Below are 24,475 nucleotides of genomic sequence, written 5' to 3'. Positions count from 1 at the left end.
GGAGGGTCAAACACAATCTAGGAGGAGACAGATTGCGAGCTCTTTCCAAGCTCCAACTCCTGCCTCTCGCTGACCCTAAGTTTGCAGGTTTTCACAGAGGCTGAAGGTTAAGGATGGTGGCCCTAAGTCAGTAGGAGAGGGAAAACAGCCCCACCTCCTGGTTGTTTTGAGACACCAGGGCACGCCGCGGGATTATCTGGAGCTGTTCAACAGCAACAGCTTTATCTCCATCCCCAGAGATTTCTGACTCACTACATCTGGAGTCCCGCCCAGGAATCTACACTTTGAGCAGTTAATTCTGAAGCAGGTGGTCCGTGGACCAGTCTTTGTAAAAATACTTCGCTTAAGGAATACAACAGGCAGAGTGTTAGTAGAGTAGATCCTTTTTATAGACTCTATATTCATTCGAACCAGAGGCTATCTGACCCAACGTCTTGATACTTACTTAAAAACCAAGCAAGCAACCGAGGAAACAAACAAACCCCCTGCAGGAACCGGTTACACACAGAACTATCAAGTTAGAGAAACATAATATGGTGGAAGAGACGTGCAAAAACGGTCATCGGAAGGAAAGGAGGCTTCTTGTTTTTTTCACATTTGCTTAAAAAGTTGAAGGTAGAATCCAGAGGTTAATGGGGTAGACTCTTAAATTGGATGCCAGCAAGGTGAAAATTATAGTTCTCAGTGATTTCACAATCTGAAATTTACATTTTTTTCTATACAAATAGGATAAAATATAATTTTAAAGTGTGGAAACCCTGCCCCCATGATAGCATCAAACTTGGGAAAAGGACATTAAAAGTGCTTTGGGCTGTAGGATTTCAGAGTATTAGACTCAATTACATATGAGAGCAATATCTTTTGACATTATAGTGAAGCTAGATCCCTGTATGCTGTGATGCGGTATCATGAGGTCTGGTGGGCCTTCTTGCAATGTCCACCTGGCAGGGAGTGGGGTTATTTATATTGAAAACTAAATTATTTTCTGTACTTTTGCTTTTTCCATAAGAAAACTAAAGATTATACCTTCACAACAAGATTTGTGAAAAGAAACACAGTATAATAGGTAAAGAACACATTTGCTGTTTTTATTGGTGCCTTGCATGGCAGTAATACTGAAAAAAGAGAATGCAAAAACAAAAAAACAAAAAACAAACAAAAAAAAAACAGGTTTGTGGCAACCCACATCTTTTTTTTTAAGAGTACATAAACTCCTGTTTTATTTTTATTGTGGCATGAATGGTAACATAAAACCAAAAACATGAAAATATACAACTTATATTACACTATGTGTTATGAACAAAATATAAATCTATAACTCTATGTTATATTTACATAATTATTTATTTTATTAAATTTCAAGTGAGATGGTAGGTTGCACGTACTTTGTTTTAAGCTCCAGGCATTTGATTGTCTCTTTTCTACTTTTTTCCCGTTTTTACTTGTAAAATCCAAAATGTTAGAAGGACTAAGAGCTTTAGAGCCAGTGGAGCTGTATAAATACTGTTTTAGTGAACCAGTGACAGAAACACTGGGAAGGACAGGAATCAATCAGTAGAAAACTTAACACAACATCATCTTCAACTTGGGAAACTGAAAGTTATAGGAAACTTTAAAATTAAATACTGTAAAAGCCTGTCTAAACAAAAACTTATGCCCTAGAAGAGATATCTGAACCACTTTAAGTGGGCTTCATAATTTTCCTTGCAGACCTCATAATTTTTATTTGACTATTAACTTGATAGACAAATAGTTTATAAACCTGTTTGTAAATATACAGTTGTTTATTACAATTCAATAATTTACCCATTAGAATGAATGAAAATTGTTTTTTGATGTTTTAAATGTGATAAAAGAGATTTTCTCTGGGAACAGTAACTACTTCTGGATTAAGAAAATATCTGAAATTGGGACCACAAAATAGTTAAAGATAATTGTCTTTAAATGAATTAAGGTAAAAGTCTACTCCAAAATCAAATCTATGAAATAATTTCATCATCAAAGAAAACTCTCTTATATTCATTCCTTGTAAGAGGATTTGGTTTCAATAATAATTATGTTCTTTGGGAGGGATTTTATATATGGTTAACTTTTAAATGCAGATGCCAAATAAATGTTACAAATTGACTTAACTAATTTAGGTATAAACGTACTGAAGAATAGTTTTGTCTTTTATACAATTGCAGTAACCAGCCAAATTATTAGTAATTTGTAAATGAGCAACTTTAACCTATTTTCTCCAGTGATGTTCTCTTAGATTCATATTAAAACACGGCTATTTTTGGAGGAATTGATTATAATAGCAATAAAATGAGAGTTCAGGCAAGATTATTCCTCAGTACTGGGATGAGTGTGTGCCTGTGTGTGTGTATGTGTGTGTATGTTTGCGTGCACATGAGAGAGAGAAAGGGAGAGAGAGGAAGAAGAGACCGGGGATTTGTGAATGAGAGGTAGGAAAGGATAGAGGAGGGAAATGTTATCTTCATTTCAGATTGATCTTACTCTGATTTCCTCTACCTTCGCTTTTTTGATCATCATGGGGCACAGAGAAAGAATACAAGGTTTTAGGATCCTTTACAAAAATGATAAACCAATCGAATGCCAAAAAGGCAACGTGTTAACACAATAAGTTGCTATTCATAGCACCTTTTATCAAATGACTTGAAAGCACTTCAAACATCAATATAATTTGTCTGTTTTCTTTTGGGGAAAACTAAGGCAAAGAAATTACGATACCCAGTGAATTCTATGTCAGGACACAAGAGAGCAGACTCGGGGCTCTGGACTTCCCATTTTCGTCCATGCATGGTGCAGCCTCTCTGACATCAACCTAACTAAATAAAATTAACTTCTGAATTTCAGCAGTTAAAGGTCACCATTAACAATTTCGTTTTCCCCTTCAAATAAAACAAAATAAAGAACAAACAAAAAAAGACCAAACAGAAGTGTTTTGTCAATTCACTGCTAAGTGCGTTAGAATTGGTTTCAGCTGTGATTGCCCTCAGTGGCCTCTACCTGGAGCTAAAACAAAGTATTCTTGTAGCCCAAAGTCATGAAATGAAAACAAAGCATCTTTATAATGTGGTGTAAAATAAGTATCCAGCAAACGTGAGAGGTGAACCCACATAAGTCAGAAAGAATTTGTTAACAAAGACGAAGAACAAATTTTTAAAAATCTGTTTTCACATTGTACATAATAACAATATAAAACGAGTGTCTATTTTTTTTCCTTATCCAGAGTGCTTAAAAACAAACAAAAACAACAAAAAAAAAATTGGCTCTAGATGACTGTGGCAATTAAATAACTAAATGAGTGATGAGAGCATAAGTTAAGATTGAACACGACCCTCCTATTCACTCCTTTGTATGAAACACCAGAACTTGACATTGTTGGGGCCAAATTTTTAAAAAGGAGAAAACTTACTGAAGAAGTAAAATTGTGTGGGTGAACATGTGTGTGTGTGTGTGTATAAATATATATATATATATATGAGTTGGAAGATGGAAATTTGTTTTAAATATCTAACAGCTTATTGGCTGCACTTCCAAATCAGAGGAGAATAAAATAGAGAGGGAGAAATAAATTATACATAACTTACTAATCTGGGAACAGCTGACCATTATTATTATTATTACTATTATTATTATTATTATTTTATCATCATCATCATTACAACACTAGCAAAAAGAGGCAGTTCAAATGAAAATACAGTCATCAAAAACAAACAGAAAACAAAACAAAATCTCTGACATGCAGGATATGATCAGCTCCTCCAAGCAAAACCCCAGAGCAAGTCTTTTGAGAGAGAGAAAAATAAAAAGGATTTCTTTTTCTTATTTATGTGTAAAAATCAAACTTTGGGGTCAGGTTTGAGGGGTGGGATAGGAAAATGAGGACTGGAGTGAAAACCATAGCACATCCAAGCTCCCAGCTGGAGTATTGAACTGTCTGATGCTTCAGCACAAATAATGGCAATGGACTTGAAGTGATTTTGCATTTATTTGTACAAGCCCTGTAACTGCCTAGGCATGTGGCCGGCGAAATCTAAACAAGCAGTTCTGTCACCATCAGTTGTTGCTCTACACACATACTGGGCTGGAACCAAAAACTGGACTTCTGTGGATTTGTCTTACGGCGAGGGAAAGTGGTGGCGAGGATCACTGGGTTCAGCCAGGCTCCATTTTTGTCAGGCTGCTATGCCTTTTAATCAAATCCTGGTTTTTATGGGATGGGATGCACATGGCCCACAATTGTGAAATGCAAATGGTCTCCGCCTCATTTCATGGAGAGATGAAAAATACCTTACAAAATCATCAGTTCCATTTCCTGATCAGGAAAGGATGGAATGTTGAAGAAATAAGCTAATTCTGTGTTTCTGGAAAATGGCCAAATATAGTCAAGGAAAACAAGGATTGCTTTGCTCAATGTTATCAATAGGAAAAACAAACAGAAATCATTAAGTCGCAAATATTAGTGGAACCAACTGACCAGGAAGAAGGGACATCTGGGAACAGTTTGCTAGTAGCTTCCATGTTATACATGCACACCTCGATTACAAAGGGCCGCCTGATCCATCCAATAATAATCGTATTAGAAATTTAAAAATATAATTTCTGAGCCCTATCTTGGTTGTCATTTGAAGTGCAAAGTCAAGGTCAAGGTTGCTTCCAGACCAGTCACTTAGGAGGATGTGGGATTTCATCCCCAGATGTGGGTTTAACTCACAATGGTTCAATGTTATTCCTATTAGTACCATAATCACACACATACATACACACAAAAATCCAAGATCAGAAAATATTTTTTTCTCTAAATTTCTTATGTCTCTCTCTCTCTCTCTCTTTTCACCTGAGAACAGCACCTACAGTTTCCATTTAAGAAAAAAAAAGTCAAATCTCACCAGCTGCTGGTATTTCAGGTTTTTCAAGGGATTGTCTAAGATATAACACTGTCCTAACTTAAGAAGGAACAGGAAAAAGGAAAAAAAAAAGGAACTGGGTCAACACTTCAGTACAAATTTGGCACTTGCTCAAAGATGTAGTGTGGTGTGCAATAGATAAAGAAAGTCCTCTAAAGAAAATAATTGCTTATTTTGTGGTGGATAGCAATGAAGTTAAAAACAGGCTCTTTTTCCCTCTTCCCCCCCATGCACAGACTTCCATCTTTAAAGTATAGAGATGGAGAAGGTGGAGAGAAGTAAAGAGAAAGTCATCTTTCTTTTTTTCTGTCAGGTGCATTACCAAAAAAAAAAAAAAAAAAAGGAAAGGAAAGAAAAAGAAAAGGAAAAAACCCAGAAACCCCAAAAAACAAAACAAAACTTATTTCTTTTTAAAAATTGTAGCACAAAACAACAAAACACATTCACAAGCCACTTGTTGGCACTGTGTACCTGAGTGAGAATTTCTAGAACATTGTAGAACAAACAGCCATAAAGTTTATTAAAAAAAAAAAAGTTGACGGGTAAGACTTCAGTGCTTGGATGTAGCAGCTGAATTACTGGCATTATTTTACCCATAGCTTATTTCAATCTCTTGTTGTTGATATTGTTGTTTGCTTGTATTTTTTTTTTTTTCCTTTCCAAGCCTTTTGAGGCTGAGGTCTATTAGTCAGCTGATGTCCCAACTATTTAAGACTAACAGTTAAAGTAACAGTCAGTGTATGAGAAAGTTAATGTGCTTGGCCACTGGTAAGGATGAACCAGCTAGGGCTTCTTTAAGTCCTAAGGTCACAACAATCTTTTGACCCTTATCAGTTGGCTTGTCCTGCAATATGGTTTTCACTGTCACTCCCATAATCTACATCCGGGTCATCCTCTTCCTCATCGAACTCATCATAAATTTCTCCGTTGATGTCCTCGGCCTGTATCTCTTCTTTGATATGTGGCTCCTCTCCTTTCACGCCGTAAGTGCTCTGGATAACAGGCATCCCGGGCTCTGGGCTGCTGGACACGCTTGAGTGCTCTGAGGGCAGGTGAGGGGAGGGCATTCCCGCCATGGCAATGGCTCCAGGGTACACAACACCAGCGGTGGCGATGGGGATCTGTGCTTGTTGCCTGCAGAGAGGAAGTCCCAAAAAAAGACTGTGGGTGAGGGGATACTTAGAGGTACACTTTACTGTATAACGAATCTGCTCAGCTTGCCCAATTCTAAAACCGTGATTCTCATCCTATTGCCCAGCATTTAAAAAATTGCATCCTCCTGTGATGTCAATACCTTACCTCTGTCTACGGCTCGGCAGAGCACAAGGCACTTACATGTGTTACCTATTTGACTCTTAAAATAACTGTTTTATTACTATCTTATTTTATAAAAAAACAAAACAAAACCTGAGGTGCAAAAAGATTAAGCAGCAGAACTTGACCCCAAGTTCATGTCCCCTTCACTACAATGGAGTGTTTTCAGAAATAATTAAGCTACAGATAATGCAATTTTAATTGGGAAAAAAGCTCTAAAATATTAGAGTACTCAAAATAAAACATTATTGCTCAGAACTCACCAGAACTGAACAGTAACTCATTGCCCACCTGTTCCCTGCAATAGTTGGGGGGATGGGAAGCAGGGCATACAGCTCTGAGCCACACAAGGCCCTGGGCTTAGAAAGACCTTATGCTTGGGTTAAAGAATTTCAGGACTGTGGCAGCAGAACTTAACTCTTTAACAGAAACCCCACATTTTCATTTTGCACTGGGCTCCACAAATTATGTAGCTGGTCCTAGTGGGAAGGGATTAATAGATGATGTTCATTTAGGCTTCATTCATTCATTCATATGTCTACTATTTCATCCGTGTTGGGTTTTGTGCTCAGCTTTGAGGAGAGTCATGCATTGGCATATAAAGCACAGAGCCCACAGACTCTTTCCAGGGATGAAGATAGGGAGGGCAGACTTTAAAAAAAAAAAAAAAATTTTTTTTTTTTAAGGTATCCTCTGGCCATTTTCAGAACAGTATTAATTATTCTAAGAAGCCCTTGGGATCTTAATAACTTCTGTTCCAAATGGGAGCTACCTCCTTTCCCTGCTTTCTGAGAAAATTCTGCAGAAGCAATGAAGTTGCCGGCAGCATCACAGGACACCGCACCCAGCCTCGCCAGAGGAAGCAGGGTAAGACCTCCTCCTGGGAGCTGCATTCTTGATTCAGAAGCCAGCTTTCCCGTTCACAACCTTGTCTTGCCCTAAATAGAATCTCCACTTTGCCTGATCTACAAAGGCCACACGTGTGCCTTGACAGCCCAGAAACCCCTCTATATTCCAAAGCAAGTATTTCTTTTGAAACCACTTTTATGATGTATAATCTCCAACAAGAATGGTGTCGAACTTGTCCATGTGACACCTTGGAAGTAATGAAGGCCAACGAGACAAAGAACTGATAATGCTTCCCAGTTTTTAACAACGCACTTCAGAAGGCTTACTTTCAGATAGTTTATCCTCAAGCCAGTTGTTAGGGAAGCTCCTGGGAGAGCCAAGGTCCTAGGCCCTTGGAGTCCCTCCATATGGAGGTACAGGATGGGGGACAGTTTGGTCCCGGAAAATACACACAGTTCAGGCTCTTTTTCAAAAGGCTGCCTCGCAGCGGAACAAGAATGTCTCCCAACCCACTAAGTGGAACAAGGAGCGCTCCCTGTGCTGGCGCGACCGAGAGGCCCCTACCCGACATTGAAGTACTGCCGCATCTCCTGCCGCCTGTTCCGCATGATCGCCTTGTACTCGCCGATGCGCAGCTTCTTGCCGTCCACGAGGCAGGTGCGCTTTGGCCGCGGCTTGTATTTGTAGTCCGGGTACTTCTCCAGGTGCTGCTTGCTGAGACGGGCTTGCTCCTCGTAGTATGGCTGTTTCTCTAGGTTCGTCATAGCTTTCCAGCGAGATCCTGTGAGGAAAAGAAGGTTAGGATTCCAACTGGCGCAGCTGCGGAGATTCCTAAAAAGATAGCCCTGAGAACAAGGAAATCTAAAGTAAAAATGCGGGCCCAAACTCAGAACACATAAAAATGTGTTTGATTAGCAAAGAATGACTCATGAGGTGAGATCCCACAGGAACAGAGGTGTAGCTGGCTGTGTCCTTAAGGAAACTGAGTACCCAAAGATACAAAGGTGGGACGATCCTTATTTTTTTTTCCCTGGTTGGAATTAACAACTGAGCCAACCATGTACATTATATATTTAAAAGCTCACAGATAATTTAAAGAATATACCTTTTGTTTCCACATTGGACCATGATATAATTCAACTGTGAACTGAAAATTTATGCAAAAACTTACTATACATTTTCAATCTGTGGCTAATTATCTAGGTGCTGAGTATTTTTAGGTGGGGGGTACATTACTTACTACAAGGGTTTCTCACATATGCTACATATAATTCTCCTCAACATTTATAAGTATGCTTTCATGAATGATTGCATTTAAAAATTCATTTCATTAAAACTTTAATTACAAAAAATAATGAATTTTTTCATTATTATTAATGAACATGCTCTGGGTAACTACTGTGTGCTAGATACTGTGCTAAAAACTTTACACAAGTTGTCCATTTTTACCTTTCACTGGAATCCTGTAAGGTAGTATTGGCATTTTTACCTATTTCCATAGATGAGAAAATTAAAATTCAAATAGATGAAGTAACTTATCAAAGGTCACAAAACTATTAAATTGCAAACCTGTGACTCAAACTCAGGTTGGATGTCATTGAACCTGAACATGCTACAATGTATTTTTTTATTAAATATTTTTATTTATTTATTTCACAAAGAGAGAGAGAAATCACAAGTAGGCAGAGAGGCAGGCGGCAGTGGGCGGGGCGGGGGGGGGCTGCCCAGTAGAGAGCCGGATCGAGCTCAATCCCAGGACCCTGAGACCATGACCTGAGCTGAAGGCAGAGGCTTAACCCACTGAGCCACCCAGGTGCACCTACAATATATGTTTTTAGATACCCATACCCACCTGCTATGATCTAACAGGGGTTAGAACTGCCAGAATAAATATGTATGGGGTAAGGTTTTTCTCTTAATAAATCAACTTTCAATAATATAAAGAGATGTCATTTCTTGAAATATAGTATGCATTAATAATATTAATCCAATTGGCAATCCAAATTGGTTTTCCCCTTCTTTTCACTTTTGATTTTGGTTTGGCTTCAACTAGGATTACACACACACACAGCGTGCAGCTTAATTAAAAATAGTTATGCTAATTCTCAATATAAATGTGATCTAAAGCTTTGGTTCTATTACTGTGGCTGTGTGTAGTAGTAAAATAAGTAGTGGTAATAATGTTTACTTTTTATTAAGCATGTGAGGAGATTCTATTTGCAGATGAAGTGTTTTTATCAGCAAGTAATCAGCTCAACTTTACCCAAATGTACAAAGACCAAAATAACTGGAATTGGGAGTTCCCTACCAAATAGGTTCTGGTACAGAAGCTTTACCTGCCCTGCAAGGTCATCAAAGCAAGACCTTAAGGTTTTTGAATGGATTCATTACTCAACCATAATTCCGTATCTCAAATGCAAATAGTTCACTGATGAACAGTTCTTCCCTACAAATGCAGACAAATCCTCAATATGGGCTGTTACATGTATTAAAGGATTACAGTAACAGGGACTATACTCTTCCCTTAGAATTCTTTCCTATTGGAACAGATGTTGCCTGGGTGGGTCTATCCACGTAGGTGTTACAAAAATTTATAAACAGATTTTTTCCCAATCTAGACAGTCAATATGATTTTATTCTGTTTACTACAGAAATCCAGGTTATAGTTCAAAAAATAGAGGTTGTTTTTGAATTCCTTTTTGAAACTTGTGTTTAAATAGCCACGTCCAATAATTTGTAGGTATGATCTCAAATGCTATATTGCCCAACAATATTCTCTAGAGGTACTGGAAACCGTTATGTTATTCTCAGGGCAAGTATAAACACAGATAAAGCTATAATACTATAGAACTAGATCAATTCTTTTTGGGAAGTTTCTTCCAAGTATGTATAACAGGGCTCTGAACTTCAGATCAGGGAGTGCAAAAGTGAGCATACCAGAAATAATTTACTTAAGAATTACATAAATACATTGAAAAACGGACCTATAATTGTTGACTTTAAAATTCCCCATCTTTATCACTAGATAGAACAAAGAAACTAGCATTCTCAATTAGAATAGGAATTGCTAGGTGTTCTTCGCTAAGTCTGAATGTTCTATAAGCTTGAAAAGCATGTATTTCTCTAAGGAAAAGGAATGTTTCTCCCTCATAGTAACCTGCCTCAGAATGTAATAACCCTTTTTAGATTTCCTACTATGTGCATATCCTGCTGTATTAATTACTGAATATACAGTGATGAATCATTATGTTCCTTATCTTCTTGAGGCTCATATTCCAGTGGAGAAGAAATCTATTAAGCAGCTAATTAAAAAATGTATTATTTTAATTACAGTTGTAGAATGTACAGGAAGCTATGTGACCATGATAAGGAGTTGGGATCAATCTTTTGTAGGTCAGGAAGGCTTTGCTGTGGAAATGACTCCTATAGGAATCAGAAAGGGAAGACTTTCTATGGAGGAAGAAGAAAATGGTCAAGTGGGAAAAGGAACTGGAGGAACTTAAAGTCGATCTAGCTGAAATGCAGAGGGAAAAGTGATATATATATACACATATAGACATTATATGATAAATGAAAGACATATTAATATAAAGATGACATACACAATAAAAGAGTGTAAATTCTGCAACAAGTTGACTTCTAAATCCACATGAACGGGAATCACAGAATGTTTAGATACTTGATAATACAATTTCCTTGGAAATATCACTGAATCCTAAATTACATTTTAAAAGGTGGCCATATCATAGTTATAAGTCTTTTTAAAGGATTAAGGTAGCCTAAGCACTGTGTGTACTTGGCAAAATGGCTAACTATTCCGTTTTAAGACAGTGGAGACAGTGTTTCGGTTTGGTGGCAGATACGGTTTTCATTTTTCAGTAATAACTTTTGAATGGAGAAAAACAAATACCAAGTTTGGTTTGGGTTTTAATGGCTTTGCAGGCACAACATCCACTGTATATAGCTACGATGTGAGCCCTGAGACACACGACATGAGCAATTTAGGTCTCTCAGGAGGAGATGAAAACATCTACCTGATCTGGGTGGGGCTGGTTGCTTACCCTGGACCACGTGCAGGGAGTATGTTTCCTGCATTTTTCAAAAGACTGGCCTTTTACAATGGAAAATGCCGAAGGACATTTGGGTATTCCTCCTGATGACAAAGAGGATGATTAAATAAAAAAATCTGATGTTCAAAATAAGAAGGAAAAAAAAAAAAAGAAAAGAAAAAGAAACCACCACCAGTCTTGAGAGTCCTCTTTCCCTTTCTAAATGTGCCAATACAATAAAAATGAGGAGTTTGAGCTGAGCAGCATTGTCATCTCCATGGGGTCTGTAACGAATTTGCACATTTTACTCCAACTACTGTATATCTAATCAGAAAAAGATGTCCCCCATCCCCTGATCTAGCGCCAAACAGTAAAAGGTGATTCCTTATGTTAACAATTTCAGCAGAATGGCTTATTAAAACCAGATTTTAGGGTATTATAAAATGCTTAGAAGCCCTTTAAAATGTCAACTAGGATCCCCAGAGACTATGTAAAATGTCAACCCAGCTCAAGCGCCTGTTTTAAGCAGAATGAATTAGCGGCATGCTGTCGGAGGCTGTTATCCAAAACAATCAGTAAAGAGGAAAACATCAAGCTTTCTTTGTACTTTTATATGAAATGGGCCAGTTCGAATGATCTTCTGGATATCTGAAGATCACTTATTTATTTGAAGCTATGACCAAATATTGAGGTCCCAAACACCTCAGTGTTTTTCTTTTCTTCCTGCTATATCTTTAATGAACACAATTCTCTTGAAAAGTCTAAAATCAGACAGCACTCTTTTTCATGTCACCCATTACGGTATGATCATATGGTCATTCTAATATTCTTTCCTTCAAACCAGAAAAAAAAATGCTTATAGCTGGTCATGTCTTCCCATAAAATCTTATGCTGCATTTCCTAAAGTATTTCACATTATCAAAACTGATGTTTCTCTTACACTTAGGATAAAGTTTTAATCAGTGACTATCATTTTTCCAGTATTCAGACACAGGAATTGAATGATATAGACAGTTTAAAAAATCAGTACTTAGTCTGTTTTTTCAAATTTTAACATTTTGGGATTTCTAATTTTGTGATAACTGATACAAATATGGAATATGTTTACATAAAGTGTTTTATTCTTTTCTAGAGTTTTTCCAAATGGAACAGGTATGATATCTATTTAAAAAATCGGACACTTTGGGGTGCCTGGGTGGCTCAGTGGGTTGAAGTCTCCACCTTTGGCTCAGGTCATGATCCCAGGGTCCTGGGATCGAGCCCCGCAAGAAGCTCTTTGCTCAGCCTGCTTTCCCCTCCACCCCCGCCTGCCTCTCTGCCTACTTGTGATCTCTGTCTGTCAAATAAATAAGATCTTTTTAAAAAATGGGAAACTTCATATGGAAGGTAAAATTTGGTCATAAAAAAGGAAAAACAGATCAGAGATGGTTGAGATGTAAAAATGTGCATTTCCTTTATCCATAAATATTCACATTTTCTAAGCTTCACATACTGTTATCTTTTGACGTAACATTCATTTAAAGATCTCAAAATCATTTTAGATGAAAACCGAAACATAAGTTCAAGTGATTAATGGTTTCTGTTTTGTTGCGTTATTTATTTGTTGAAGCCCAAATTCAGAGTTAGGTGTTCCTATTCTTTTCTTGTTGTTTAGCTCTTAGAAGTCAGGGAATAAATAATCTAAAATGTGCTTAGATTATCTGGTAGCTAGCCACCACACTATCTGAAGATGAAGAAGGTGGTGATGATGTCAAGTGAACAGCACAAAAGGAATGGAATCTTCCCTTCCTTTTTCTGGGACTTCAACTGGTCTATAGTTGGTCTCTTTATAATCATTACCTTACCTCTCACCATCTCTTCTGCGTGCTTTCAGCGTCTATGTACGTAAGGCAAATATGTACTGTATCTGTTAAGCTGAAAGCTGCAGTAGCAGGAAAAGTCCCTTTTTAAAAGATGCTGAAAATCTGCTGAAGGCTACAAAAAGTATAAATCAAAAATTGCACCACACGCCTCATCTTCTTCTGTCCTGCCAATCTTAACTGGTTTTCAGTTATAGTATGGGAACAAACCTCACCTATATGTATTCTCCAGAAGAATTCTGTAGCTCAAAGGGAAAGAACAAATACAGTCAACCTCATTGTCAAGTGACTCAGAGGAAAGGAACTTTTTTCTTAGTCTTGCTACAAAATATCTCTAGATCTTAAAGAAGAGAAAATATTGCAACAATTAGTACGGAGACACAGGACTAAGCAAGCTATAAAAACTGAGCACCTTTCTCCACGGACATGAAATGCTTCATCATCAGAAGGAAAGCATCAATTAATGGTGCTTATTTAGATAAACAGATCACCCTGGCCTTCAAAGCCAGTACCTTTCAACAACTGCAGGAAACAGAGTGGTACATTTATTCCATGTGTCTCATAACCATTAATACGTTTCTTACCCAATATCTTGCTGATGTTGGAGTTGTGCATGTCGGGAAAGGCTTGAAGGATTTTCCTTCGTTCATCTTTAGCCCACACCATGAAGGCATTCATTGGACGTTTTATGTGGGGTTCATTGCTACCACGGCCTCTGGATTCTCTGTAAATTCTTGATTCTGAGACTCCAGCACTTCCTAAAAATAGGGAACATTGCTTCATGTGAGTGTTAAGACTTTTGGTAATTCTATTCTTTCTATTGCTACAGAATATTTGTCTAGTGAAATATCTATTCTAGTCTATCAAAATATGAATATAAAAAGTACATCTGATAATAGTACCTCCAGTTCTTGAGACAGATGCTTGTTCATGAAGTTTTTGCGACAAGCCCTGTGGTGGCAATCATCGTTATCTATATTCTTAATCCATTTCTAATATGTTCTTTTTTTCCTTTTTTTGGATGGACTATGGACTATTTCACCATTTTCTTTCAAGAGGACCCAAGAAATTTGGATGTGTAATCTTTGATGCAAATTGGAAAGAGACTAGTTGGGGCATACCAATAGGCATGCTGGTACCATGGAAATATTAAACAGTTAGAGAAGCTCACAAAATTGTGAAACACTGTTCTCTTTGGCACAATGGATGACCACCAGTGAGGATATGTCTCTGCTACCTAAAGATGGTCAGGACACACAGTAGCCATGCCCTTTTCCCTTTTTTGAAGTAATCTAAATAAAAATGTGGCTAAATAAAAATTTGAAGTTAAAATACGGTATGGAAATTCTTCTGTAATGTGTTTGGCTTTTCCTTGCAATTTTGTGCTAATATATACATGAACTATGTGATGCACTAATGATGGACTGATTCCCAGAAGATCTCTGAAAATCGTAGGGGGAAAATAAAGAAGTTATACTACTATGGTTTCTTTAAAAGTCCACAGCCACATATTTAAGGTGAAACAAATAATATAATAATTCCCCTGAATTTTCTCCCTCATGTCTAAAGTTACCCAAAGAGACCCACTGAAAGTTCCTTTCCAGTCAGGACTCATGGTGAAAAAAACATAACCAAGAGCCACAGTAGAACCCTTGGAAGCTGCCGTCACTCCTCTAGGCTTCGCGTGACTTTGTAGTTTCACGAGATTAAACAGCTTCTAGAGATACTCAAGTTTAGGCAAAGAAAATCAGGAGAAGCAGAAGTAACCACATAGTGGTGATACCAAGTTTTCTAGGGATATCATTAGAAAATATGGAAGAGAAGTATTTTGGTAACATATAAAATTTTTAAATAATTTGGGCATTTCTAGAGCTTGTATCTTTAATAAAAACATTGCTTTTTTTTTTTTCCTTTCTTCATACTCCTCTTCCTCTCTTTTCTCAATTAGACGGAATACGAATCAACCAAAATTACCCAGACTTGAAGACCTCTAGAGCAGCCACCAAAAACACAGCATACCTGGTGGTGGGGTTTCTCATTATTTCTTACTCATACTATGATCTTTGGTCTGATGAAGATTGGAAAATATTTTGCATACAAGCATGACTCAATTTAACAAATAACAGCCACAAAATTGTGATGTTTTAGTGCTTATTACTATGGGTATATTTTATCATGCTAATACAACTTAAAATTTATGAAATGTGTTATTACCAGTAATTGTCTTTTTATTGACAAAAATGAGTGCTAATACATGGCAACATCTTTCTGAAATGGGTTTGTAACTAGCAAATGATCGTTTGCACATCTGCTTTTTCTTGTTCTTACACCTTACAACAACATAAGCAATAAAATGAACATTATGCAACTTCATCAAAGCTAAACAAGCTCTTAATATGTACTTAGGCCAGGTTTATCTTAGCCAAGGGAGGTAGAAAAGATAAGGAGATGTTTGGCTCCAACAGGCCAGGAAAACACTGACTTTGGTTGGATATTCAACTGAATAAAATCAGTTTTGATAATATTATCTGGCTACAGTTTAGCTAGCCTCAAGTTTGGCTAGTCTCTAGGCTAGTGTAGAACTACACTTAAAAGTAGAATTGGAAAAAAAAAAAAAAGTAGAATTGGGCCAAGGCACTGAGTAGACAGTTATATATATAGGGGAACTCAAGGCTATCTCCTCTGTCTTAAAGTAGGCTTCCTAATGGTTTGTGCTACTGCAGTCTTTTCTATATGCAGCGGACTTTCTCTCCCATAGTAACCAATTTGAGGACAGTGCTCTCAAAATGCATATATGGCAGCGGACACTGGAGGGAGGTTCCCAGCTATGGCTCAGGATAAGGGGAATAGTACTTTCTTCGTCTCTCTTTGCTGTCTATTAAAATTAGTGTGTCAGTTTAGCTAGTTGTCATTGGGGATGTTTAGAATGTTCAGAGATGATGCAGACAACAGAAGCCTCCAGGCATGTGAAGAAAGCATGAGATTGTGCAGCTGGTGTTCCAGCTGGGTTATAAAGGGGAGGGAGGACACCTGACTGACTAGAAGACAGTATAAGAGTGAAGGGTTCCAAAATGCAAATACACACACACACACACACACACACACACACACACACGTGTGTGTGTCTCCTGAAAATATCTACTTAGCCTTATATTCTGGTCCGAGTTTAACATATGAAAACTGGAAAATGAGCTTACAGACACAAGTTTTTGAACAGTTTGCTTTGGGTACAAAGCAAACGGGACGTGAGAGATAAGTTTGGCAGTGACTGGGAGTATTTGCTTCAGAATCATGCCATCTTGAATCCAAGACCTGCCTCCGGTACTCAACAGCCCTGTTATCTTGGAGAAAATGGTTCAAAATTCCCAGGGGCCCAGCTCTTTATTTCTAACAGTATTTCTCTCATAGGATGTGCTAGAAATGAATGAGAGGATTTCTGCAAAGCCCTCAGCAGATTACTTGGCACATGGGAACTGCTCAGTACATGTAAGCTCTCATTGTAACAACCAGGTATAATGTGGCTGTCTTACATACTTTTTAGTAGTTTTAACAGGGACAAATGGACACATCTGCACATTACCGGAATAGACATGAACAATTTTCACAAACCATCAGAATCTCCACTCATATTGAAATCCATCATGGCATGGCTAAATTTTCCTTCTTCGTTCTGTTTAACTGCCAGTTGCTGAGTCAGACTCTCCAGTGTTGTTTTTTCCTTAAAAAAAGAAATTTATAATGAGAGCTCAATCTGGAAATTGTAATTATTCAAAGACTTTTTTTTTTTCTTGCGCCATATATAATACATTAGCTTCTGGGAGGGACAGAATGTTGATTTATTCACCTTTGCACATTCAGCACCATAATTATGTTGAGGTAACTGAAGCAAATGATCAGCAGGGTTTTTGAAGGAACTCTGATTCTTAGAATCCCCTATACAGCCTTGGCATTTGGGTTTGGTGTGCCTCAGGGGTATGTGCCGGGATCCTTGGAGACATTCTTCCCGAGTCATAAAACGTGCAGAGAAATTTCATGAAAGCAACCTGTTTTACAACATTTGGAATGCCTTTATTTTTAGCCAGACAGTAGAAGTATAGGAGTGGCATGGGGCCCAGAGAAAGTCTTCCAATAGTCAGGTGACCAACCGATAGAAACATAATTCACAGTAGTGCCCTCTGGTTGCCATCTCCCTAAATGCCATCTGCATTCCTCATGCAAGGGTAATGAAGACGTTTAAATATTCATTGCTAATTGCTTGTCAAGTCTCTGTACATTCGATGTGAGTGCCTGCTACTTGGACCACAATTTGATTTGGATTGCTAAGCCAAAATATTGAGTTGGCGAATTATTTGAGATACAAATACACCAAAATTAGATCTGCAAAGACATCAAGTCATTTAAAAGCATGCAGTGCATGATTTGAATTCACGGAGAACATGGCATTATAAACTACATTATTTTCAAGGAAAACATAATGCTCAATCTAAACCACATGAAATATTAAACAACTTTCAATTAAGTAATTGGGTGATTTTATGAAAAGAAAAATCATACGATGGAAGGTTTACAACTTTTTCTAGCACTTTCCATCACTGCTCTGAGGATGACTTGGTTCCAAAACAGTTTTAAGAAAAGTATCTACTGGATTTCCTAAAATTTGCTCAGTTTTTTAAAATAATTAATTACCTCATTTTCTAAGGAACACCATCATGAACTGTACAAATGACTCACATATATGGTGAGATAGCTACTGACACAGTAAAATATTCACAGAAAATAATCAACTACTTAAAATAATTACATTACAGGTAAAGGGGCCCAACTAATGTTCCCACCGAGGACCATTAGGATATTGATAATATAGTACATGCTTTATCTCTACAAAATCTCTGATAGTATTACAACTGTACATACTAGATAAAAAAATTCTCTCAATTTAGTGGCCTTGGAACTCCTATTCATCAAAGTCTGTATGTATGATTTAGTAGAAAAAATATTTAATTGTCCATTAGTATAAAACACAGCAGGGAAATTGGAAACAAAGTAGTTGATATCAACTTGAGTTCTACAGGACTATACAGTACCAGAACTAAGTTGAAATAAATTATATATTTTAAAATGTAGAACCTGATCCAATTAGTTTGTGTAAAATTAGTATTTTCAGCTGTTTTATGTGCTCTGGATTTCTTTTGCTGAGAGTCTGCTGTATATATTCAGCTAAGAACAGGAGCACCAAGGACACCCGCTTAACAGACTCTCTTTATAGTAAATGTAGCTGTTAAAATAGACGACAGTTACATTAACACACACACACACACACACACTCACTCACTCTCTCTCTCTCTCTCCATCAGCATTATCTGATCATCTCCGGTCAATGAAGACTTCACTGTACAATCTTTGGGGAAGCATGGATTGCCTCTCAGGTTTTAATTTAATGGTGGATAGGGCAATAAATGCTACATATTTTAGAAAGAGTTTTCCATTCTGAAGCAAAGTCTTTTAAGAAGAAAAAGCAAAATGGAGGCAACTGGAGTAGAAAAAAGATGAAATGTTGAGTGACTGCTAAGTTTCTGAGTTCAGCTGTATGGATCTTGTACCATCTCACCAAGAGACGAAAATTAGCAAATGATGGGCAGGAAACTAACCATTAGTTTTTACAGTAAGTGACTTCTAATCATCTAATCCTAAAGTACACAATACAATAAAATTAATTAGTTACCCAAAATGGAATTTACAATACTTCCCAAGAGCATGTCAGTGGGAGATAGTGGAAGTTAACGAGGTAAGCTGCATTGTTTTTGTGACTTTTTGCATAGCTGATTCTCCGACATGTGAACACGGAAATGAGATGGGACTGGAGGAATCAGGGAATGTGTGGTGTGCCTTTAATTAAAACACCTTAAAAATGTAAATCAAAATGGTAACATTGGCACATTTTTAAAAATTCTTGCTGACAATAAATTCAGAAGACTTAAAGGAACTGAGGTAAAGGGGCTATACTAAAACCTAAGTGTTTACACGGTAAATACGTGGCATATAAAAATACAATCGTTCCATGGCAAATAATTACCATATAATTTCATATGAAAATTGATCCTATAGTAAATCAAAATTTATATTTAGTTCTTTTTTTATTTTAAGATTCTACTTATTGAACTGAGAGAGGGAGAGTGAAAGAGAGAGAGTACAATCAGGGGATAGGGCAGAGGGAGAAGCAGACTCCCACTGAGCAGGGAGCCTGATACGGGGATCAATCCCCAGACTCTGGATCATGACCTGAGCTGAAGGTAGATGCTTAACCGACTGAGCCACCCAGGTGTCACCCAGGTGCCCTATGTGTTTAGTTTTTATGTATGGGGTATACATCAATCTTCACGTGGATAGTTGTCTAGATAACATACTGAAACATCAGAAGAATGAGTTGAATTTAAGAATAGTTCTCAAAAGTTTAAATTCAACCTACTTAGGTATAGGAGGAGAAAGAATCAGCCAAATGTTATAAAGCCCAAATGCTGGTATCTTGAGAAGATTCCTCTGATCCTACTCCTTCCAATTCCACCATTTCTGGCTGTTCCCTTCCCCAAAAAGTCCATCTCTACGCACTATCATTCTAAAATTCAACCCTTTAAGTTTCTGTTCCTTGGAGTAAATCTTTCCTTTCCTAAAAGCCTCTTTTCCAAAGAGCCAACATTACTCAAAAAGGTAACATTTTGATTCCCAAAGTTCCTATAATTAAATTAATATTTTCTAAATAGAGGCACCTATTTCTAAATAGGTGTTTGGGTGGTTCAGTGGATTAAGTGTCTGACTCTTTATTTCAGTTCAGGTCACGATCTCAGGGTTGTGAGATCGAGCCCTGGCAGGGCTCTGAGCTAAGTGTGGAGCCTGCTTGAGATTTTCTCTTTCCTTCTTCCTCAACCCCTCCTCCCACTCTCCCCCTGATTTAATTAATTAATAGAGGCAGCTGGAACAGAATGAATTCAGTTTGATATTAGGTAGAAGGGGAGTAAATGGGAAGATCCTGAAAATAGAAAACACTCAAGAAATTGAGCTCGGGGAAACAGAAAAAAGTGCTGATGGGCACAAGTGATAATTCTTAACAAAGTTAGACTCTTAGTTCCATCTGGCTCCAATGAAAAACACATTAGTCAAGAATCTGTACAAAGAACACCTCATGGCCCCACTTGAAGATCAGTGTTCCTGAATACAAACCCAGTACAGCACTTTTACTTAACCCCCTTCGATACTATCCAAGTGCTGGTTCGAAACTGACAAGATTCGCTGGTTCTTCTCTCCTCTACCTTTTTTCTATCAGAAATAAAACAAAAATTAATAAATAAAATAAACACATTTAAAGAAACACTTGCTAAAATTCTGAAATGCTCTGAATAAGCTCAGAGTAGAGGGTGTAAGCATATTAGTTACTAGAAAGTAGGCAAAATGAGTCTTGAGAATTTATAAAGATCGAACAAGATGACCTATATGCTTTCTCTCTTGAATACAAATTAGCAATTAGATAACAATAAGATTTCCTTTAGAAAGATGATTCCGGGGTGCCTGGGTGGCTCAGTGGTTTAAGCCCCTGCCTTCGGCTCAGGTCATGATCTCAGGGTCCTGGGATGGAGTCCCACATCGGGCTCTCTGCTCGGCAGGGAGCCTGCTTCCCTCTCACTCTCTCTGCCTGCCTCTCTGCCTACTTGTGATCTCTCTCTGTCAAATAAATAAATAAAATCTTTAAAAAAAAAAAAAAAGAAAGATGATTCCGACCTGGCTAATCAAATCTTATACAATACTGTAGGTTTACTGAGATCAAAGGACAACATAAGGTAAAGTCTATTTTTACTTGAAAAATCTTGTGACACCATGTTGACTTGAGCAAGGATCCAAATGAATTGTATCCCATCTACAGGAGAAAATATAGTTTTAGATCATATACTTTTTTGGGGTCAACTAAATGATTCGAAAACCCAGCCTTTAAAGAAGTATTATTACTGTCCTAATATTCACTTAGGCAATTTGGCAGCTGGTCTTGGGCTCTGGGGCTCATTCAGTGACTTGCTTAATAGAAAACAACACATGTATTATTTGTGCATGACACCACACTATGGTGGGAATCAACAAGCAAAGTCAAGAAATATCTAGAGATGTAAGCAACGAGTTGATTAGAAGTAGTCGGTAAAGATCTGTACCTCCGGACATTGGGAGATGGAGAGGAGAAGGAAGTTCAGGGAAACTGGAAGGGGAGGCGAACCATAAGAGACTATGGACTCTGAAAAACAACCTGAGGGTTTTGAAGGGGCAGGGGGTGGGAGGTTGGGGGGAACCAGGTGGTGGGTAATAGGGAGGGCACGTATTGCATGGAGCACTGGGTGTGGTGCAAAAACAATGAATAATGTTATGCTGAAAAAGAAAAATAAATAAAAAATTGTTCCAAAAAAAAAAAAAAAAAGATCTGTACCTCCGGAAGGGCAAAAGCCCATTGGGATTAACGGGAAGAGGACATACAGGAAAAAAAAAAATGGGTTTGGGGGTCCAAAAACATCACTTCTTAACCAGATTCTGCTGTGTATATTAGCTATGCTACTTTAGACAAATTAATTCTCCTCCCTGAGTCCCAGAATCCTAATTTGTAAAATGGGGTTTAAATATAATGATAGATTCTTATCAGCTTAAAAAATTAAGATATCTGTGTTTTTAATATTAGGGAAAAAACTCAATGAGGGAAATTGAAAAAATAAAGATTCTTCCTGACATATATGAATTACAGGAATAGTTAGTTCAATACCAGTATTAAGTAACTTGCCGTGGTTATGACCTTTTATTTTCTATGGCTAGAGTAGTGGACAAATACACATTCAAAAGGAGAGTTTGGCTAACAACTCTAAAAATTGTTGAGATTTTTAAAAATTCCTCTTGTCTAACATCTGAACAATCTTTTTAATCTTTTTCATTTTTCATGTGATGTTCGGGCATGATGGTTTTAAGTCTAGTACATACGTAAATTGAAAACATCTCTTATTCCATTACTTCAACTCATACATAATATAACTAAAAATTCACTGTTTATAGAGGCTCAAACAAATATCTTGTGTTATTTCATAGAGCAGTCAAAACAAAACAAAACGAAAAACACACAAAAACTGTTTTAGAAGAGGTAGATACTTCCTTAGTTACCTAATCCCAAATTAAACAATGCACGACTAAATAGTTCCTCTGTTACTCCTTGAAATTGGGATTCATGTAAGTGATGAGCTTTGCTCCCCAGCAGACACACATACACAAATAGAGATGGGCTGTGGATCAGCTATCATAATGGACATCCCTGAAATAAAGCTCACAAAGCTATAAAACTCATAAAAAGCACATGCATGAAATGACAGAACAGAGTGTGACTGTCAAATGTTGACTCAGTAACAGTTAAACCCCTTCTGGCTGCACTTTTTTCTATGGTCTACTTCTGTACTAATGACATGGGAGGAAGAATGAAACAAAAAGTTTTTTAACCCTCCAATTATGTGAACCTCACAGACCACCAAAGAAGATGAAAGATTATTTATAATGTCATAATGATTTATCAGTTGGAGATTTTTCTCATCAGCTTAAGTAAAATACAAAGAAATAATGCATATGTCCACCCCCTCAACTTCTCGGTTCCACTCTTGCTTATTGAGAACGCCATTTCCTAAAAAATAACCATCCACCCACATCATCTAACAGCACAAATGGGAGAAAAGGCTTCTTGAAAATTGTATATAAATTATATACAAATACATTCTCTCTCTCTCTCTCTTTCCTCTCACACGCAGGCACATACACACACTTCCCTTTAAGGCTAACAAAAACATAAGTTGAAGAAATCATTCACTAATTTTGTTCTGGTCAACCATAGATGTATCCAGTGGGATATTTCCAGATACACTATACTGTGTGATCCGGTATCCTGTAGGAATATTTCCATCAGAGGATCAGTCAGAGAAATATGGGAACTAAGGGGTTGGAAAGGTCCATAAATGGCCTCTGGTCTACTCATCTAGAAAATCATCCTTACTTAATCTTGACTTTGTCTTTTACAAAATCCAGGTTTCTCCTAGTGAAGAAAATCATGAATTAGAACACATAATTTTGTTCACAGTCTAATTTCCTTTCACGAAATTTGGTAGCCACCTTCATGAAATGTTTCCTAAGTATAATTTCACCTAAATTTCTTAGAAACTTAGTTTCATCAGGCAATCTGGTCACAGTAAAGTATACTGGCAGATCAAGTTTTCTTAAAAAGTACTGTGAAGTTGAAGAATGACGGAATGGTTTTGAAGGAAACGCAGTTTCTATGAATTCAAGTCAATCCAGATGAATAATTTTCCAAGATAGTAGCATGATTTGTAGATAAAATTGGCGAATTCCTATCTATGATTATTAAAAAACTGATTTAAAGTAGGAGAAATATTAGAAAGTTAATGACAATTAACTCTGATTTATGAAAGATGAGAGAAATTTGAAAAACAATGACCTGAGCACTTAATGTAAGTTCCAGAAAAGACAGAACTGGTGGTTACAAACTTTGGCTAAGAGCACATAATAGAGGATGTAGTGACAACAAAAAGCCAATATGGATTCATTAACAAAAACAATATTATAGGGACACCTGGGTGGCTCAGTTGGTTAAGCAAGCGGCTGCGTTCGGCTCGGGTCATGATCCCAGCGTCCTGGGATTGAGTCCCACATCAGGCTCCTTGCTTGTCAGGGAGCCTGTTTCTCCCTCTGATTCTGCTGCCACTCTGCCTGCCTGTGCTCTCTCTCTTTGACAAATAAATAAAATCTTTAAAAAAAATAAAAATAAAAAAAACAATATTATAATGACCTTAGTTTATTTTTCTACAGGAGCTGGAATGCAGACCAGGGATGCTCAATGGTCATAATGTTTTGGGCTTAACTCAGCTTTAGATTATGTTCTTAACAATATCCTTATTGTCATTATGGAGAAGTTGCATTGGACCCTGAAAAAGAAAGTTGAATGGGATGGGAAAAGCAGATACAAAATGCCTGTCTTTAAATATCTTAAGAATTAACTTATTTAAAAAAGACTCAAGCCCTGTTATGGGTGAAAAAGTGATAGAATTTGGCCATCTATAGTCAAGAGACACAACACTGACCGATGGCTGTAAGTTGTCAGGTAAAATATAATAAGCCACAGAGTTGTCTAATAGTCAAAGGTATCTGTCCAGTAAGTGAGCTGCCTCAAGATGTAAAAATTTTCCCCCTTCTGGAGATTTTCGAGAATTGGAATAGGACTACCTATGTCTGGCATACTAAAAATACTGAAGAGGAAATTCAAGGCTGTTTTCATTGTCTTTCAAACCTGCAATTCTATGTCCTACTTTACTGGATACTCCCTAAACCAGAACTAAAAAATTGTGACCAATATATAAAACTATACATATTTTCTCTATCATAAATGACAGTTTTTTCTAAAGTTTTTAGGTTT

General features: G+C 37.3%; 1 protein-coding gene across 5 annotated transcripts in view; it reads right to left on the bottom strand.

Annotated features, from left to right (window-relative positions):
* Window positions 1–1,067: 1,067 nt before the first annotated feature.
* Window positions 1,068–24,475, bottom strand: part of SOX5 (SRY-box transcription factor 5) — a 999,188-nt gene continuing 975,780 nt past the window's right edge. For all 5 annotated transcript variants that reach the window (XM_046013235.1, XM_046013233.1, XM_046013234.1 and 2 more), the window contains 4 exons: window positions 16,600–16,708; window positions 13,575–13,748; window positions 7,647–7,863; window positions 1,068–6,053 (listed from right to left, as the gene is read on the bottom strand). In XM_046013235.1, the coding sequence (XP_045869191.1) occupies window positions 5,750–6,053; window positions 7,647–7,863; window positions 13,575–13,748; window positions 16,600–16,708 (804 nt within the window). In that variant the 3' untranslated portion in view covers window positions 1,068–5,749. The remainder of the gene's footprint in view (window positions 6,054–7,646; window positions 7,864–13,574; window positions 13,749–16,599; window positions 16,709–24,475) is intronic.

The sequence above is a fragment of the Meles meles genome, chromosome 7 (genome assembly GCF_922984935.1).
Source record: "Meles meles chromosome 7, mMelMel3.1 paternal haplotype, whole genome shotgun sequence".
Classification (NCBI taxonomy): domain Eukaryota; kingdom Metazoa; phylum Chordata; class Mammalia; order Carnivora; family Mustelidae; genus Meles; species Meles meles.
Note: the sequence above shows the minus strand (reverse complement) of the source record. Positions and strands in the feature narration are given on the sequence as shown.